Source organism: Syngnathus scovelli, chromosome 15 (assembly GCF_024217435.2).
Source record: "Syngnathus scovelli strain Florida chromosome 15, RoL_Ssco_1.2, whole genome shotgun sequence".
NCBI lineage: Eukaryota > Metazoa > Chordata > Actinopteri > Syngnathiformes > Syngnathidae > Syngnathus > Syngnathus scovelli.
The window spans coordinates 2581955-2600000 of NC_090861.1; the positions used below are offsets into that span (position 1 = coordinate 2581955).

The window sequence follows — 18046 nt, forward strand, 5'->3', positions numbered from 1 at the left end:
GCCAGCCCTCTCAAACAAACTCTTAAGAGGGCGCCGCGTTCTCGACATGAGCTGGCCGCAAAATGGTGGAGGGGGTGCCGAAGATGCAGAGAGAACAAGGAGAAAACAAAATGAGCGTAGCAGTGTGTGAGGAATATGGCTGGTTATGATGTCTGCAGACTGAAAAGTACAATAATGTCATAAAGCCATAAAACATAGAACAAAAAAAACCCAACAAAATCTATATGAAGCGTTGAAATTGTTCACTGCATCACTCAAAATATCTTTAGGCTTGTCATGAGGAAAAAAATGTGAAAACGCCTGGAAAAAAAAATATAAAACGGAAAAATGTAAACTACTTGAATGAGAACTTGTATTATAACATTTAATATTCACTATCTGCTTTGTAGGCTGATGTGATTGGCTATTATTAGTGTTATTTGTAATTTGTAGTAATTATGCTTATTTTTTCCTTTAATAAAGAAAAAAAACCACAAAACGGACAAAAAAACCCTCAAAAAAACCTTGCCTGCTGAGTCATCATTTCCAGACGTTGTGCCAAAGTAAACATTTATTTCGAGATTTGTCATAACAAAAAAAAAAAGAGCAGCAAGTAGACAAAGTTCATAAAATGGTTCATGAAAGTTCAATTTCATCATGTTCAAACATGCACACGATGTCTTGTTCCACCTCTTTCGATCAAAGTCGGGCAGTTACGATGATCAAATGTCAAACATTTTAGTGGTGTGCTACAAGTGATTGTCTTCCTCCCTAATTTGCTCGTAATTGTAAAATTGTACATCACACAAGGTATTTTTCCCCTCATGTAGTTCCTCTCGCAGCCACTAGGGCCCACATTAGTTTCACAGAAAGTTACCAGAACCATACTGAATAAACCTCAGTCAGTAAAAATAATCTTAGTTCAAAGACAATTAAAAAATAAGGGGATTTTTAAAACTGATCAACAGGTTTTAAAAAGGTGATAAAATCAAATTGGGCGGTCACTGGCCCTTCTTGGGGGTGTCGGGGATGCTTTCACTGAGCGGGGTGAGCCCGGTGAGCAAAGTGTGCCGTTCGTACTGCTTGCTCTGCCGGAACTTGCTGTCGGTGCCGTGCAAGCGGTCCAGCACGCCAAACACACCAAAACACTGGTTGAATCTTGAGAAGAAAAAAAAAAAAAAAGTGTGTCACTTGTGTTTTACTTTTTAACATGTCACAGCAACCTGCAAAGTTCCACAGGTGACTCACCTGAGATGGTGAAAGTCGTGGAATTCTGGCGAGGGCAGGAAAGGCAGGTGGTACCCGCAGTGGGAGATGGTGGTACTAACCAGCGCCAGGCAGTACCACATGGACGTAGTGGAAATGTGCGAGCCTAGCAGTACCGGCCCGATCACCACCGGCAGCAGGTTGGAGAACTAACAACGCAAATAAACTAAGAAATTCACATTTCCAGACTCTCTGTAGCGCCGCTGACTCACGATATGCTCCAGGGGATGAGCGTAGGTGGCGACCAGGCCGATCGGAGCGGTCCATTCGTGGTGCTGCTTGTGGAAACGCTTGTAAAGGTTGGGAGTGTGGAACAGCCTAACGGGAAGACATCAAAAGTAAGTTCACTTCCAAGAGTATATCACATTTTGTTGTCTTACCTGTGCGAGTAGTAAAAGAGAACCTCCTCCAGGATGGAGAAGACGCTGAGCTCGGCGAGGGCCCAGTGGAAGGTTGGCAGCTGAGGGCCGCAGGGGTCTCCTCTCCAGCTGCTTAAGTGGTAAGCAGCCACCACGGTGGGCGCGGAGATGAACAGTTGGTTGAACAGTACAGTCTTCAAAGCGTGACGCAGCTTCTCCGGCTCCACCTGCACACAGCCGAGCGTCTTGAGTTCAAATTGCGCAACGTAGGCAAGAAAAATAAGTGCAAGCTCAATCAATACTTTGATAACGCTCAGATATTGACCTACGGGCACACGTTATCAGCTCGTTATCTATGTTTGACAACAACAACAACGGCGGCGGCAACTGCGATAGTCAAACGGAGGACTTTGACACGGGAGCAACCAAGCTAAAATAACAAATGCACACTATTTTTATTTTTTTTTTGTAAAATGTTAAGCTATTCTGACTATCCATCCATCCATCCATCCATCCACGTTGAATCGTTTTAATCAATTGGGCTAAAAATAAACTCGCCGAGCAACTTTGTAAACCCGAGTGACTCAACTCTGACTGAACAGACGTTTACGAGCGCAGATAGTGGCGCAGCCGTGGTTGCATCACATTGGCCGTCAATAGTTTGAGACAATTAGAAATCCTACCGGGTTGTTCTTGTCGGCTTGGATGCGGTATCGGGTGATGAAGGACGGCCTCCCGGTGATGTCCGCCACTAGTAGCGCAGCATTGAAGCCCCAGAACACCACAGTGGGCACTAGCATCGTGCCTGGTGATGTCATAAATCAAGATTATCTTTAATCTCGGGCAATACACTTTATGATCATATGTTTATAATTCTCCTCCCATAGATAACACCAGACTTTCCCCAGACAGTTTTTTGAAACAAAACAAAAAAAAGTCCAACCGACGCTCCTTACCCATGTAGAATAAAGCCTCATTGTGGCCCTCAAACATCACGTAGAGTTTGGTCCACAAGTTCTGCCAAAAGTCTCCTGAAGCTCCCCAAAACTTTTGAAGATGCCTGCAGCAGAGAGCCAAAACTTTGTTAGACCACAATAGTCATAATTCTGGATTTTAGACGTATAAGGGCAAAAAAAAAAAAAAGAATATAAGTTCGCACCATGTCAATGAATTACCGAACGCGGCCAGGAACAGAACTCCGGACCCGATGACGACGGCGGCTTTCTTCACGGAATCCCACAGTCCTCCCGACGACTCCTGCAAGGACAGAAAATGAAGCAAGATGCTGGAGAATCAATTGCTCAAATCACTTCAATCGTTATCAATCATATCAGAACATGTGATTAGTGATTAATGTGGCCTGCATCTCGTGTCGCCTGATCATCCTGGAAGGGGGGGGGGGGTAGATCTTTTTCCCAGAATGGGTTTCTCAAAAGTTTTTTTTCCTTGCAGAGATTGGGAAAATTTAGACCAGGACGCGGTATTCATTTTTGCAAATTCTGGTGAAGCCCTTCGTGACTCAATATAAGTTAACTCAATTTCGTGGCGTTATGTAAGTGTGTCTGTTATTTAATCCGGTGGCAAAAACAGGAAAACACACTTGGCCGAGCTATTGTGTAAGGATGTTTGGCGGGATGTAAATGATGGGTTTAAAAATACACAAGGGTGTCATTTCAGGGTGAACCTAAAAAGCATTCTTCAGTGACCCTTCCAGTCTCCATTCCTTTGCAACCTATTGATCACCTCAGTGGCCACTTCCATGTTTTGCCTCTCTTTTTCATCCCACCTTTTTGTTAAACTGGTGTATGTATATTCGTTGGATGACAAACTGAGACACTACATTTTGTATTTGAAGAAGAACTTACCTGTCTGCTGCTGCGTGTTGGTGCTTCCCTCATGACTGTGAACACCAATAAATAATTAGTAATGGTCTATTTTAGACTTTCTCAAACTTAAAAAAAAATGTGATCCTTTATAGATCATCAAAGTGCACTATATTTATTATATCTTCAGTGTTTTAAAAGCGAAAAAGTGAGGCCAGGTTGAAGTAGCTCACCTGAATAGCGTGTTTATCCTGCGCAATGTTGAGTCTTGTGCGTCACAGCCTGGGCAGGAGGCTTTTAACTGCTTTGTTGACAGGCGCTGTCAATGAGCTCGACTCTCATTGGCTCGTTGCGGGTCAGCTGACCAGTCTGGTACCCGGAAGTACGGGGTACCAGTTTCAAGTTTCTCTCGTTTGCCTTTCTTTCCTCGATATGCAAAGCCAGCAACATCGTGTTATTTTCATGGCACCTTTGTCATTACACTTGTTGGTTTAACTTACTCATTCCTGCTTTGAGTGTGAGTATTTTTGCCTCTTGGGAAGTAGAAAACATGGGTAGAGATGATGACGTCCATTATTATGTAAAAAAAACAAAACACGTTTTGTCGTGAATGACATTTTGTGACAAAGTGCAAAGGAATGCAAATGTATGGTTTGTGTCAAAAGCACCTTAAGTCACCTTTCATGCCATGGGAAGAAAGAGGTGTGTGTCACAACACGGGACAAAAAAACATGAACTTGTCAAGTGAAAGACAATTTAATCATGAGTTCATGACATTTTCTGCTTGTGTGCTGTTATGTGATGACATACCTGGAATGGCTGAACATCACTGAGAGGTTAAATATATATGTGAGTAATTTGCCCTAAAAATTTGTAATTATTTTTTTTAGGGTATTTTTAGACTAGTGGGGGGCAGATATCCTTACGAAACATTTTGCATATAGTTTTAATGAAAGATGTCCATCAATGTCTTTTTTTGGAAGGGGGGGGGGCATGGTCCTCCTTACCAGGGGTCTAGAAACGCCCCTGGCTACGTTGATTATAGCCACTATACATGGTTTTATTATTATCATTTCTTCCAGTATGTCGGTTGTGATAATTACATAAGAATTCCCTTATTTCGGCTGTGCTGTTCTTGCTTTGTTGTTGTTTTCGGTCCAAGAAGCAAACGGAAGCCGCGGGTGTCGTGGGGGGCGGGCTGAACCGGCTGCTATCCCGCTGAGTGGCGTCGTTGGGCGGCCGGCAGCTCTCAGCTCATCTCACTGTGGATTGTGGGAGTCGACGCTCGACCAAGCGCCAGCTACAGTCAAACAGCGACATTTTTACGCCCTTGCACTCGCCTTTTTTTTTCACGTAAGTACGCCGTGGTCGTTACTAGTCGTGTTAATGTTGTCGCGGTTGGTTGTGCAGTTTTTAGTGACATATTTTTTTAACCGAGCGGAAGCCGAGCGAAGGCCGAGGTGGCGAGCTCTGGCACGGGGAAGGGGGCCGCGGCCGCCGACACAACCAAACAAACGGCTGCGGCTGCGGCCGCCTCGACTGACATGTTGCGGAAATGCTTCCGAATGTCAGAACCTGGTTCGGAAGTAAGCTCGGCGAGCTCCAGTCAGTGCGGCGGCCCGTCCGGAGGCCACCTCCACCTGGCGTCCAACGGCGGCTGGAGGACGTGCATGCAAGCATGCTAGCGAGCGTCTTGCGAAGCTTTTGCCTTCGCTCAGCGTCGCTTTGCTTTTCCGCTCCAAAATGGAGCCACTATTGACCAGCATACACCTCGCAGTCTCATTCTGACCACAAAAGAACGTTCTTCACCCACTTTGGCATCTTGTCCCAAGTTATTATCACCGTACATGGATTTTATTTCTGAAGAAACTTGCGATTGCAGTGACATTCAGGCCTCATTTGAATATTGGCTAATTACTGCGTCAACACCCTAATGATTTTGAAAGGCAGCAGAATAGTGGCTAATTCCATGTCCGTGGGGTGTGACTGCAAAACTCAGAAGAAGAAAGGCACGTGTGATAGACCGCAAGTGCAATAAGCCACACTGTGCCACCAAAATAAAATGACACTAAATTTATTCAATGAATATTGTCTTTTTTGTACTTAATTTGATTTGCACAAAACATTTTTTTCTTCTGTGGCACTTCTAGTCTTTGTACGCTCTCCATAACGGTGTCTCACGTGTCCAACAGGAGCGTCAGCGGACTCGTTGGGAAGCATGTCGAGTCGAGGAGGCAAGAAGAAGCTGACCAAGACGTCACGCTCCACCAAGGCGGGCGTCATCTTCCCGGTGGGCCGCATGCTGCGCTACATCAAGCGCGGGCTACCCAAGTACCGCATCGGCGTTGGGGCGCCCGTCTACCTGGCGGCCGTGTTGGAGTACCTGACCGGTGAGTCTGGACGCCTTGGTAAGGTTTTTATGCATGTCTGCCACCGCCCGTGCATTGATTGATGACTTTGCTCCGAGGCAGCCGAGATCCTGGAACTTGCGGGCAATGCGGCCCGAGACAACAAGAAGGGTCGCGTCACGCCGAGACACATCCTGCTCGCCATCGCCAATGACGAGGAACTCAACCAGGTAGTCAAAAGGAGTATTGTCAAAAAGGGGATGGATACTGTTTGTTATTTCGAACTATTTTGATGATTCGGCTTTGTGCAAATTAAACTTTTTTCCTGTTTCTCGCACTAGCTCCTGAAGGGCGTGACCATCGCAGCGGGCGGCGTCCTGCCCAACATCCACCCCGAGCTCCTGGCTAAGAAGCGCGGCGCCAAAGCTAAGCTGGAGACGCCCCTGTCGCCCGCCCCGGAGAAGAAAGCCAAGCCGGCCAAGAAGCCGCCTGGCAAGAAGGCGGTCGGCAAGAAGGGTGCCGGCAAAGCCAAGGTAAGACGGCAGCAGCTCGGCGGGCGACGCCCCCTCGTGACCACCGGCTGTCTGTTTGCAGAAACAGGGCGAGGCCAGCAAGACGGCGTCGGCCGACAGCACCACCGAAGGCTCGCCGGCCGACAGCTTCACCGTCCTGTCCACCAAGAGCCTGTTCCTGGGTCAAAAAGTCAGTCGGACCAAAGCCGTGACGCAGGCGCTGCCAAAGCATGATCATTAATTAGCAATTGGATGTCATTGCGGGACCACAAAAGTGGAAAAGCACGTAGCGGGCGCATTTAATCGCTGGGGTTGCTCTTTTGTGCACTAATCTGCTTTACTGGGAACTCCAAAGTTGCTCACAAACATGCATCTCAAATTGAGACATGTGAAGACCCACCTGATTATCCAAACAGGATGTGGCCCAACAAATTCATGCAATTATCAATTATTTTTTTTTACATTATAATTGAATTGAGTTAGAAGGGGGTACAAAAAACGTCCTTTGAGGCTCAGGTGGTGTCACCTTGGTTTTAACAGCTTTGCTTCCTTCCTCCTTCCTTGTCGCTCTTCCTCGGCATGCCTCCCTCCCTCGCCCCCGCAGCTCAACCTCATCCACAGCGAGGTCAGTAACTTGGCTGGCTTTGACGTAGAGGGGGTCATCAACCCCACCAACGCCGAACTTGAGCTAAAAGACGATCTAGGTGAGACGCCCCCCCCCTCCTCCTCATAACACCGCCCTTTCCCACTCCACCCCTCCCACCTTCTTGTGACCCCAGCATGGCTTTGAAAATTAAAACGTCAAAGCCCCGGCGGCCACGTTTGCACCTCCGCCTTTCGGGTGACTTGCTGTCAGGCGGCCATTTTTGATCTGCACTTCCTGCCTGACAGAAAGTTGACTGCCTGCCGTTGACAAGAAACTTGGATGCCTCGCTTGGTCAGAAGCCGCAATGTCAAATTAATCTCAATCAACAAACCCAATTGCAGTCATTCAGTCCAAATGATTATTATTATTTTTTTTGCATTCTGACTAGGCAAGCTCCCGGCTTCCGTGGTTGGCCACCGGCCAAGTTGTTGTGTGGCGTGTTGTTTGACCGCCGTGTTGTTTCATCCGTAGTTGCAAGTTGTCCAAGCCGACATTTCCATAGTGGAGAGCGACGCTGTCGTTCACCCGACCAACTCGGCCCTCTATACGGGCGGTGAAGTAGGTAAAGGCACCAGTCAGCCTCCGTCGCTTCGGGCTGCTGCTCCTGCTGCTAATGCTCTTTTTGACACCGATTGGGTGCTTCCCATTCTGATCGGGCCACACCGCCAGTACAAGAGTTGTATCAAAAACGTTGCCCCTTTTGTAGCTAGGACAAAAAAAAAAAAAAAAGACAAGCACGATAATCCTGTTTTGATATTGCTCTCGTATTGGATCTGAGGCTGGATTTCCACTCCTGCTGCTCCAAGTAGCCGTTTCCAATTCAACGGCTGTTTTGGGAAGCTTTGCCTCGCCCCCCCCCACCCCCATTTGTCACTTCAACCACCAACTGCAAATCCAGCCTTAGAGCGTTGAGGCTTTTGTTTGAATTTAATTGCAAACTCCGGTGCCAATTTGCTTGCTTCTGTTAGCTCTCACTGCCAAATTTGGTTTGTTTAGCGATGCTCCAGTCAGACTGTGACATCTTGCTGTGTTGATTCCATTTCGATGTCATCCTGTGTGGCCTCTCTTGTGCGATGTCGCACTCGAACGTGTCCTGTGAGAGAGCGGCCGGAGCTCACCCACGTCAGATGATCGACAGCATCCTGCGTCGACATCCGTCCGTCCGTCCGTCTTTCTGTCTGCATGGCCTCCGCCACCTCCTGCTCCTGGTTCTGTCTTTCCTCCAGCGTGCGACGCTCCCGCATGTGTGATCACAACGTGTTCCCTTATAGGTGCTGCCCTAGAAAAGAAGGGCGGCAAGGAGTTAAGTGAAGCTGTGCTGGAGGTCAAGAAAAAGAACGGGCCCCTGGATGTGGCTGGTGGTGAGTTGCAGCCCTTTAGGAAAACACAGCTGCTGAAGATGTCAAACGAACCTTAACGTTTGTTCCCCCAGCCGTATTGACCGCCGGCTTCGGCCTTCCCGCCAAGTACGTCATCCACTGCAACAGCCCGGCATGGGGCTCGGACAAGTGTGAGGAGATGCTGGAAAAGACTGTGAAGAACTGTCTGGCGTTGGCCGACGAGAAGAAGCTCAAGTCAGTGGCCTTTCCGTCTATCGGCAGCGGAAGGTAAGGAAACTATTATATATAATATATTCTCTGTTTCTTTATATAAAACAAAAACATGCCGGTTTAGTTTTGCAGTCAACAAAGTTTGAGCAAGCGCCTTGAAAATGATGCCCCTAAAGCTACTTTCACTTAGCTGCATAAAATTTGGTAGACAAGTCTACCTTGAACTGACCCACAAAAAAATCCTTCAAAAGACACCTGAAGTCTCCCAGATTGGGTTGGCACAGCAGTTTTTTTTGATTGCCCTGGCTAATTTTGCGCCCGTCGTTCCAGAAACGGGTTTCCCAAGCAGACGGCGGCCCAGGTGATCCTGAAGGCCATCTCCAGCTACTTTGTGGCCACCATGTCGTCCACCATCAAGACGGTTTACTTTGTGCTCTTTGACAGCGAGAGCATCGGCATCTACGTGCAGGAAATGGCCAAACTGGAGGCCAGTTAAAAGCTTTGCGTATCCTTTTGTTCCCTTGCGAGACCAGGCGAATCTTTCGAAACAGCCCGCAACTTGTTTTTACGTTACCTTTGTATTTTTTCCTATCTGGTTTTTAATTTTCCTAAAAAAAAAACAACAAAAGAAATTATTTTCCAGACACACTGAGCTGACCTTTGAACGCAAACAGTGTGGACTAGATAAGAAAAGAGGGTTTCGTTTTCTGAAACGGGTATATGCATGTTAACAGCAGTATTGATAGTGACTTAAGAAGAAAAAAAAAATGTTCACCTTAGTTTTCATCGCGCTCGTAATCGTGCGCGTGTGTGTTGCCCCGTTTCTGCCAGGGAAACTTAAGTTAGCTTTTTTGTTTTGTGTTGTTGGATTTCTTTGTGCTTTGCAAAGAACCTTTTTTAATTTCACTCCAAAAAGAGGAGAAATGACGTACAAACTGACTGTTCCTAACAATCAGGTTCATCGGCAGTTTTTTTGTTTTGTGAGCAGGGCACTGTTGGTTCCTGAAGTTGTCTTTCTATCAATGTTTCTAGATGGAGTCTTTGTGGAAAAGTTCTAGTTGAAAATAACATAGCTGGTTATGTTGTATTTTGAATTTGCACATCCTAAAAAGGCACGGGTTCATTTGGAAGCCACCCGCGCGGCACACGTTGTTCTTTATGTATGTGTGTGTTTTGTCCCCATTAAGCCGTACAAAGCAAAAATTTCAAAGAACTGAAGTTAGAGGTGGCGTAACTGCTGTAGCCGCTAGGTGGCGCACTACGATCATGAATGGTTGAGAATTTGGTTTTCATGGATGTAAACTGTCAAAAATAATTTTCCACTTTCTTACGATAATTGAGAGGGGAAATGCTTTCTAAAGAAATATTATGTACATTTGCTGACTACATACAAAAAAATTAATCTGTACGCACTCGAATAATAAACTATCTTTGAAAACACCCCAAAAGTTGATTGTGCCGTGACCCATTTAAAAAAAAAAAAAAAGAGGGTCCAAAAACAGGGTTTGCTAAAATGTATTTGCAAAATCTGTATTTAACTTTTTTTTTTTTGAAATCTGTTCATTTCAGGAAATTTTTCATTTTTATTTTCTTCTCAAACACAATGTTGAAGCCTTTTGTTTGTTGGTCAGGTGCTTTTTTTTTTTTTTTGTGGTTGCATGAGAAGGCTGCCTGTCAATCAGTGACAGCAGACTTCACTTCACCTCTGGTGAACCTTTGCCTGGGAATTGGCCCTTAGCCTTCAGGTTATTGATTAAAGCCATTCGTTGAAGTTAGCGCGCTGACATAATACACCAGCGTTATAACAACATCGTTTTCTCTTTAAAATAACGATCGCAAAATCTGCCAATTTTCAAAGCGGTGAACTTTCCATGGAAAGAAACCCGCAATTCATCATGAAAACCTGCCAGATATAAACAATATGTAATTGCTTAATGGGTCGCTTTTTGGGTGTTTAGCAAAATAAACGTATTGTTAATTTGACACCAAAATGGAGACTGTCAAATTTGAATGATGAAAAAAAAAAAGTATATAAAATGAGCCTTTCAAATCCTGAAAATACACACCGCTGTCGTGTCAGCTGTCAATCTAATTTTGTCATGTCTTTTGTAAATAAATCTGCCTAAAGCCCCCCCTGGCTGGAATATACCCCCTTAACAGGTGCTTGCTAGCTAGCTCGTGAGCTAACAGGCTATTAAGGCGATGGCCTGCTTGGGAATTTAAATAACACTAAACTGTTTAAAAAAAAAATTACAGGGAAGATTTCTCATAGCTACCTAACTGCACTGTTGTGATCCAAGTTTTTTTCTACCAAGGAAAATGGTACACTTTAAAATTGGAAAACATAGAATAACAATACAATTTTGTACGTCATGTATTATTGCTGCAGTCGTGTGCTGTGCCGGCCTTGGCCACTGGGGGCAACGTAGAAATAAAACTAATACTAGGCTAAGTGACTTATTCATTTTTCATAGAGGCTAAAGAATATGCGGCGTGGACCCCTTGCTAACCGTAGATACAAACAAATCTCGGAATTGACTTCACTTTGAATACATGAAAGTTAAAGGATGCTCATAGCAAGATGCAAGGGAAGGGCAGGCGGGCGGGCAGGCGTTTCAGCAGAGTCAGATGGGGGTCATTTTCCCAGCCATGCAGAGAGGCCGGGACCTGAGACGCTCTCCGAGGGCAGCCCATCTAAGGGCTAATCCCCAGGAAATACATCCAGGTTTCAGCCGCTATTCCCCCCTTCCCATCCAAAAAAAAAAAGATCCGTAAATTCAAAGCATGTGTCCCGGGCAAGGGCCAATCCGAGAGCTGCGTTTCCCAGAGTCCGTGCTGATGAAATTTTTATTCTTTGCACGAAAACGTGAGCGAGGGCGGAGGGAAAACATAGAATAAAATAAAGCAAACATTGGAGGGAAGATCAAGGAGGAGGAGAAAAGGGTAAGAAGCTGGTCAACGCTTGGGGGGGAAAAAAGAAAAACGTTCCTTTATGAGTGCGATCATGTCTCTGATCTCCAGATATCAACAAAATACATTTTTCCCAGGATGACAGCAAAGTTGTGTTGTTGTCGTGGGAAAAGTACGGAATTGTCTACTCTGGATTGCTCGCTAGGCAGTTGAATAGTACAGCTCACTTCCCTGTCCACTATCAATCACCACTGGGGTTCCTCAGGGTGCCATTTTAAGGCATGGTCTAGTTTCGTTTTACACTTGCAATTTTGTCTTCATTGAATGTAACATGCGTGCTATTATATTGCAGGAGAGTCTATTTTTTTGGGGGTGTGGGGGACAAAAAAGTGTAAATCAACAGATTTATGGTTTGGTATTTGTGGTTTGGCATTCGCTGAGTCATGTTTTTTTTGAAAAATTTTCAACTCAAGTTTTTTACTTTAGGGGACTTATCCCTGCTTAATCAATACTTTTTATGTGACATCATCATTTTCTGTTGTAAATATAATTTGATGGCCTGACCCTCCGAAAAAAAACAACTGCCAAGTGGACTTTTTTTTTTTCTGCTAACAAGATCGGCTGGCGTCCTTTTCATAATCTGATCCTCAGCCATTAAAGCGGACTGAAGGAGGAATCTCCAACATAAGGACAGCTTCTATCCCCCTCACCCCCTCCCTCATGTCAGCTTCTGTACCCCCCCCCCGCCCCTCTTTGCTGGTCTCCGTGACACCCGAAAAGGGTTAAATCCCTCCTCGGGCCGCCCTCCTCACACTTAGCGCGGGCAACCCGATAGCCGACCGCCTTTTGATGGCCTGATTCCCCAGCTTAGGAGAATAAATTAAAAGCAAGCCTCCTCCTCGGAGCGCACCGCGGCTGCTGATTTAGGATTTGCATCTGGAATGGGAGCTTTCGCCTCCCTCCCTCCTTCCTTCCGCAATTTTCAGGGGGCTGTATATATTTTGATCAAATATGCGCCTAATGGAAGGCCGGTGCAACTGTCAATCAAACAAAGCCGCCGAGTTGTTGGTATGAGGACCTTTGAACTGAGCCCCCCCCCCCCCCCCCTCCAGCGTTGCTCCCTATCCTTGGCAATAGTTTCATTTAAAACACATTTGTTGAGTTATAGTTGTCAACAATTTGTCTTGTTTATACAAAGGAAAACAGATACCAAAGAACTCAACCTGAGTACAGTAGGCAAGTATTTGTTAACAAAGATGGCCACTTTGCACAAAGTGAAGAAGGCATCCTTGAAGGCGTGAGCGTGGCTATAAATGGCCTTTTATCTGCATTGGCCGGCTCGCGGGGGTTATTGTGAGGTTATCCAAGGCCGTGCACACACCTCCACACGCGCACATATTCCCACACCAGATAGTATATTCCTTCGCACACGCACGCACGGGTTAATGTGAGGGCCAGATCGAACGGGGTCAAGCCCGGCAGATAAACTCCGGCCCAGGAGGTTCCAGCGTCTCGGCGGATCTGCAAATCATTAAGCTCAAGGTGATTCACGGCGGCTTCACCCGGGGGATTGTGGGACCGTCCAGTAGTGTTGGCTCGTGAGTAAACGATTCGTTCAAAGGAATGAATATTTTCAGTGAACGGGAGTGAGCGAATCACTTCCTGTTCTTTTTTCCGTTCATGTGACTTCAACCAGTAGGTGTCGGTAATGCGCATTGAAGCTGGTGCCACCTCGCCGTAAAACAAAACGAAGAAAATGACAACTTCATCTTCACGAACGAGTCCAAACGAACGGCTCTGTGAGTCAACGTGTCAGTGAGTGATTTGCATTTCCAGTTCATCGCGAGGACGGATCAATGAGTGAACGAATCCTGACTTTCCCGTTCGCGAACGAGCTGTGAGTGAGTGAGTGAGTGAGTGAGTGAGTGAGTGAGTGAGTGAGTGAGTGAGTGAGTGAGTGAGTGAGTGAGTGAGAGTGGTTGAGTGAGTGAGTGAGTAGTGTGAGTGAGTGAGTGAGTGAGTGAGTGAGTGAGTGAGTGAGTGAGTGAGTGAGTGAGTGAGTGAGTGAGTGAGTGAGTGAGTGGGTGGGTGGGTGAGTGAGTAGTTGAGTGTGAGTGAGTGAGTGAGTGAGTGGTTGAGTGTGAGTGAGTGAGTGAGTGAGTGGTTGAGTGAGAGTGAGTGAGTAGTTGAGTGTGAGTGAGTGAGTGAGTAGTTGAGTGTGAGTGAGTGAGTAGTTGAGTGTGAGTGAGTGAGTGAGTGAGTGAGTGAGTGAGTGAGTGAGTGAGTGAGTGAGTGAGTGAGTGAGTGGTTGAGTGAGAGTGAGTGAGTGAGTGAGTTAGGGTTAGGAGTGAGTGAGTGAGTGAGTGAGTGAGTGAGTGAGTGAGTGAGTGAGTGAGTGAGTGAGTGAGAGTGGTTGAGTGAGTGAGTGAGTAGTTTGAGTGAGTGAGTGAGTGAGTGAGTGAGTGAGTGAGTGAGTGAGTGGGTGGGTGAGTGAGTAGTTGAGTGTGAGTGAGTGAGTGAGTGGTTGAGTGAGAGTGAGTGAGTAGTTGAGTGTGAGTGAGTGAGTGAGTGAGTAGTTGAGTGTGAGTGAGTGAGTAGTTGAGTGTGAGTGAGTGAGTGAGTGAGTGAGTGAGTGAGTGAGTGAGTGAGTGAGAGTGGTTGAGTGAGAGTGAGTGAGTGAGTGAGTGAGTTAGGGTTAGTAGTGAGTTAGGGTTAGTAGTGAGTTAGTGAGTGAATGAGTAGAGTGTGAGTGAGTGAGTGAGTGAGTGAGTGAGTGAGTGAGTGAGTGAGTGAGTGAGTGAGTGAGAGTGGTTGAGTGAGAGTGAGTGAGTGAGTGAGTGAGTGAGTGAGTGAGTGAGTGAGTGAGTGAGTGAGTGAGTGAGTGAGTGAGTGAGTGAGTGAGTGAGGGTTAGTAGTGAGTAGTTGAGTGTGAGTGAGTGAGTGAGTGAGTGAGTGAGTGAGTGTTAGGGTTAGTAGTGAGTAGAGTGAGTAGTTGAGTGTGAATGAGTGAGTGAGTGAGTGAGTGAGTAGTTGAGTGTGAGTGAGTAGTTGAGTGAGTGAGTGAGTGAGTGAGTGAGTGAGTGAGTGAGTGAGTGTGAGTGAGTGAGTGAGTGAGTGAGTGAGTGAGTGAGTGAGTGAGTGAGTGAGTGAGTGAGTGTTAGGGTTAGTAGTGAGTAGAGTGAGTAGTTGAGTGTGAGTGAGTGAGTGAGTGAGTGAGTGAGTGAGTGAGTGAGTGAGTGAGTGAGTGAGTGAGTGAGTGAGTGGTTGAGTGAGTGAGTAGTTGAGTGTGAGTGAGTGAGTGAGTGAGTGAGTGAGTGAGTGAGTTAGGGTTAGTAGTGAGTTAGGGTTAGTAGTGAGTTAGTGAGTGAATGAGTAGTTGAGTGTGAGTGAGTGAGTGAGTGAGTGAGTGAGTGAGTGAGTGAGTGAGTGAGTGAGTGAGTGAGTGAGTGAGTGAGTGAGAGTGGTTGAGTGAGAGTGAGTGAGTGAGTGAGTGAGTGAGTGAGTTAGGGTTAGTAGTGAGTGAGTGAGTGAGTGAGTGAGTGAGTGAGTGAGTGAGTGAGTGAGTGAGTGAGTGAGTGAGTGAGTGAGTGAGTGAGAGTGGTTGAGTGAGTGAGTGAGTAGTTTGAGTGAGTGAGTGAGTGAGTGAGTGAGTGAGTGAGTGAGTGAGTGAGTGAGTGAGTGAGTGGGTGGGTGAGTGAGTAGTTGAGTGTGAGTGAGTGAGTGAGTGAGTGGTTGAGTGAGAGTGAGTGAGTAGTTGAGTGTGAGTGAGTGAGTGAGTGAGTGAGTAGTTGAGTGTGAGTGAGTGAGTAGTTGAGTGTGAGTGAGTGAGTGAGTGAGTGAGCGTGGTTGAGTGAGAGTGAGTGAGTGAGTGAGTGAGTGAGTGAGTTAGGGTTAGTAGTGAGTTAGGGTTAGTAGTGAGTTAGTGAGTGAATGAGTAGAGTGTGAGTGAGTGAGTGAGTGAGTGAGTGAGTGAGTGAGTGAGTGAGTGAGTGAGTGAGAGTGGTTGAGTGAGAGTGAGTGAGTGAGTGAGTGAGTGAGTGAGTGAGTGAGTGAGTGAGTGAGTGAGTGAGGGTTAGTAGTGAGTAGTTGAGTGTGAGTGAGTGAGTGAGTGAGTGTTAGGGTTAGTAGTGAGTAGAGTAGTTGAGTGTGAGTGAGTGAGTGAGTGAGTGAGTGAGTGAGTGAGTGAGTGAGTGAGTAGTTGAGTGTGAGTGAGTAGTTGAGTGAGTGAGTGAGTGAGTGAGTGAGTGAGTGAGTGAGTGAGTGAGTGAGTGAGTGAGTGAGTAGTTGAGTGTGAGTGAGTGAGTGAGTGAGTGTTAGGGTTAGTAGTGAGTAGAGTGAGTAGTTGAGTGTGAGTGAGTGAGTGAGTGAGTGAGTGAGTGAGTGAGTGAGTGAGTAGTTGAGTGTGAGTGAGTAGTTGAGTGAGTGAGTGAGTGAGTGAGTGAGTGAGTGAGTGAGTGAGTGAGTGAGTGAGTGAGTGAGTGAGTGAGTGTGAGTGAGTGAGTGAGTGAGTGAGTGTTAGGGTTAGTAGTGAGTAGAGTGAGTAGTTGAGTGTGAGTGAGTGAGTGAGTGAGTGAGTGAGTGAGTTAGGGTTAGTAGTGAGTTAGGGTTAGTAGTGAGTTAGTGAGTGAATGAGTAGAGTGTGAGTGAGTGAGTGAGTGAGTGAGTGAGTGAGTGAGTGAGTGAGTGAGTGAGTGAGTGAGTGAGTGAGTGAGTGAGAGTGGTTGAGTGAGAGTGAGTGAGTGAGTGAGTGAGTGAGTGAGTGAGTGAGTGAGGGTTAGTAGTGAGTAGTTGAGTGTGAGTGAGTGAGTGAGTGTTAGGGTTAGTAGTGAGTAGAGTGAGTAGTTGAGTGTGAGTGAGTGAGTGAGTGAGTGAGTGAGTGAGTGAGTAGTTGAGTGTGAGTGAGTAGTTGAGTGAGTGAGTGAGTGAGTGAGTGAGTGAGTGAGTGAGTGAGTGTGAGTGAGTGAGTGAGTGAGTGAGTGAGTGAGTGAGTGAGTGAGTGAGTGTTAGGGTTAGTAGTGAGTAGAGTGAGTAGTTGAGTGTGAGTGAGTGAGTGAGTGAGTGAGTGAGTGAGTGAGTGAGTGAGTGAGTGAGTGAGTGAGTGGTTGAGTGAGTGAGTAGTTGAGTGTGAGTGAGTGAGTGAGTTAGGGTTAGTAGTGAGTTAGGGTTAGTAGTGAGTTAGTGAGTGAGTGAGTGAGTGAGTGAGTGAGTGAGTGAGTGAGTGAGAGTGAGTAGTTGAGTGTGAGTGAGTGAGTGAGTGAGTGAGTGAGTGAGTGAGTGAGGGTTAGTAGTTGAGTAGAGTGAGTAGTTGAGTGTGAGTGAGTGAGTGAGTGAGTGAGTGAGTGAGTGAGTGAGTGAGTGAGTGTGAGTGGGTGAGTGAGTAGTTAAGTGTGAGTGAAATGAGATCCACGTACTCGATCTTGTGTGAGGCTTTGTGCGTAACAAAAACACAACTTGTCCCTGCTTGAGTTGGAACCCTGACAGTGTTTGAAAACACGCTAAATGAAGAGCATCAAAGCTTGACGATAGCTTAAAAAAACTTACAAAAAAAAGATTGGATAAAAGCGTATTTGTCCAGCTGCTTTGCGAGCTGCAAATGTACTGTCATAAATAGCGGCTTCAGTTCCACTTGACATTTTTTAAAAAATAAGTAAATGCCTCGCCTCAACTAAATACCTCTGGAAAAAGCTTTGGTGAATGGGTGGGGGCCGCTGTCAGTCCACACGTCGCCAGTCGGCTAAGTTGCATCCCGGTCCCGCACCTTCCGACTTTTTGATGTAATTATGGCGCAGCCCCAAGCCACCCAGGATGAAGGCTCACCCCGAGGGCGAGCTTTGCTGACTCAGCAAGGCTTTCATAGTCTTTGTCCTCTTTTGTTTGCCACCTTTCGTGACGATGCGTACAAGCACGCCACCGCTGACTCACCGTTTGCCTCGAAAGTCGTCAAATTGCACTTCTTTGGCACCGATCATTGGCATCGTGTTCAGGCTTACGTGGTTGACATCAATTTATTGCAGCCTCCTCAACGTTCAAATATGTAGCAGATCTGCATGTTCATGAAAATATGATCATTGCAAGTGGCACTTGAGAATCCCTGACCATTTTTTTTAATACATATTTTGCATTTCTTTTCATCAAATGTCAACTTGCTTGGGATTTTGTTGCAAAAGAACATTGAACCCTCCCTAAGTAACACACACACGCACACACACACACACACAAATGGCACTGTGAGAAGGCGACAGCGAAAGGCCCCAAATCCTCCTATAAGCTCCTAATTGCGCCGCATTGTCCTGATGGACTTTGAACTCGAAATAGAGGACGGATAACACCAGACGCCATCACTCTTTGTGTCTGCGTGTGACAGGTCCTGGCTGGAGGTCCTGGCTGGAGGTCCCGTCTTCCTAAAAGTATCACGAGCGATGGCTTAATGCACCTGAAACTAATGAGCAGGACAGAAAATGGACATGTGTGGCCCACATAGCTGAGAAAACTCCACTCACTCACTCACTCACTCACTCACTCACTCACTCACTCACTCACTCACTCACTCACTCACTCACTCACTCACTCACTCACTCACTAGCAGTCACTACATTGAATTGAAAATATAGTGACGATCTTTTGATCTCATTGAAAGAGAAATGGAAGACTAC

General features: G+C 46.3%; 3 protein-coding genes across 9 annotated transcripts in view; 1 reads left to right on the forward strand and 2 right to left on the reverse strand.

The window, feature by feature from the left end:
- Positions 1-532: 532 nt before the first annotated feature.
- Positions 533-3764, reverse strand: faxdc2 (fatty acid hydroxylase domain containing 2). The gene is made up of 9 exons (XM_049741967.1): positions 3661-3764; positions 3470-3504; positions 2764-2861; positions 2561-2664; positions 2288-2409; positions 1626-1831; positions 1458-1563; positions 1228-1394; positions 533-1137 (listed from the first exon to the last, which is right to left on the reverse strand). The coding sequence occupies exons 2-9, from the start codon at positions 3500-3502 to the stop codon at positions 981-983; spliced, it is 993 nt and encodes a 330-aa protein (XP_049597924.1). The 5' UTR covers positions 3503-3504; positions 3661-3764; the 3' UTR covers positions 533-980.
- A 40-nt stretch (positions 3765-3804) lies between these two features.
- macroh2a1 (macroH2A.1 histone) lies at positions 3805-9923 on the forward strand. Of its 3 annotated transcripts, XM_049741960.1 has the most exons (10): positions 3805-3944; positions 4593-4780; positions 5620-5817; positions 5899-6005; positions 6117-6308; positions 6370-6477; positions 6892-6991; positions 8205-8294; positions 8366-8540; positions 8814-9923. In XM_049741960.1, the coding sequence occupies exons 3-10, from the start codon at positions 5646-5648 to the stop codon at positions 8977-8979; spliced, it is 1110 nt and encodes a 369-aa protein (XP_049597917.1). In that variant the 5' UTR covers positions 3805-3944; positions 4593-4780; positions 5620-5645; the 3' UTR covers positions 8980-9923. The 3 variants fall into 3 exon arrangements, 2 of the variants coding, with proteins under 2 accessions (XP_049597917.1, XP_049597918.1); XR_007486193.2 differs by lacking the exons at positions 3805-3944; positions 8814-9923 and adding an exon at positions 7405-7495 and having other exon boundaries at positions 4451-4780; positions 8366-8423; XM_049741961.2 differs by lacking the exons at positions 3805-3944; positions 6892-6991 and adding an exon at positions 7405-7495 and having other exon boundaries at positions 4477-4780.
- A 6796-nt stretch (positions 9924-16719) lies between these two features.
- LOC137840961 (uncharacterized) overlaps positions 16720-18046 on the reverse strand; it is a 44388-nt gene continuing 43061 nt past the window's right edge. For 4 of the 5 annotated variants that reach the window (XM_068653146.1, XM_068653147.1, XM_068653149.1 and 1 more), the window contains one exon: positions 16720-17794. In XM_068653146.1, coding sequence (XP_068509247.1) covers positions 17665-17794 — 130 coding nt within the window. In that variant the 3' untranslated portion in view covers positions 16720-17664. The remainder of the gene's footprint in view (positions 17795-18046) is intronic. The other variant, XR_011088193.1, reaches the window with a different exon arrangement.

Bases quoted from the DNA above. Each gene is read 5' to 3' on its own strand.
- faxdc2 (XM_049741967.1), bottom strand. From the start codon at position 3,502: ATGAGGGAAGCACCAACACGCAGCAGCAGACAG. The intron at 2,665-2,763 runs GTGCGAACTTAT...TCTCTGCTGCAG, and splicing joins TTCGGTAATTCATTGACATG to GCATCTTCAAAAGTTTTGGG. The intron at 1,832-2,287 runs GTAGGATTTCTA...GGCTGTGTGCAG, and splicing joins AAGCCGACAAGAACAACCCG to GTGGAGCCGGAGAAGCTGCG.
- macroh2a1 (XM_049741960.1), top strand. From the start codon at position 5,646: ATGTCGAGTCGAGGAGGCAAGAAGAAGCTGACCAAGACGTCACGCTCC. The intron at 6,309-6,369 runs GTAAGACGGCAG...GTCTGTTTGCAG, and splicing joins AGGGTGCCGGCAAAGCCAAG to AAACAGGGCGAGGCCAGCAA. The intron at 6,478-6,891 runs GTCAGTCGGACC...TCGCCCCCGCAG, and splicing joins GCCTGTTCCTGGGTCAAAAA to CTCAACCTCATCCACAGCGA.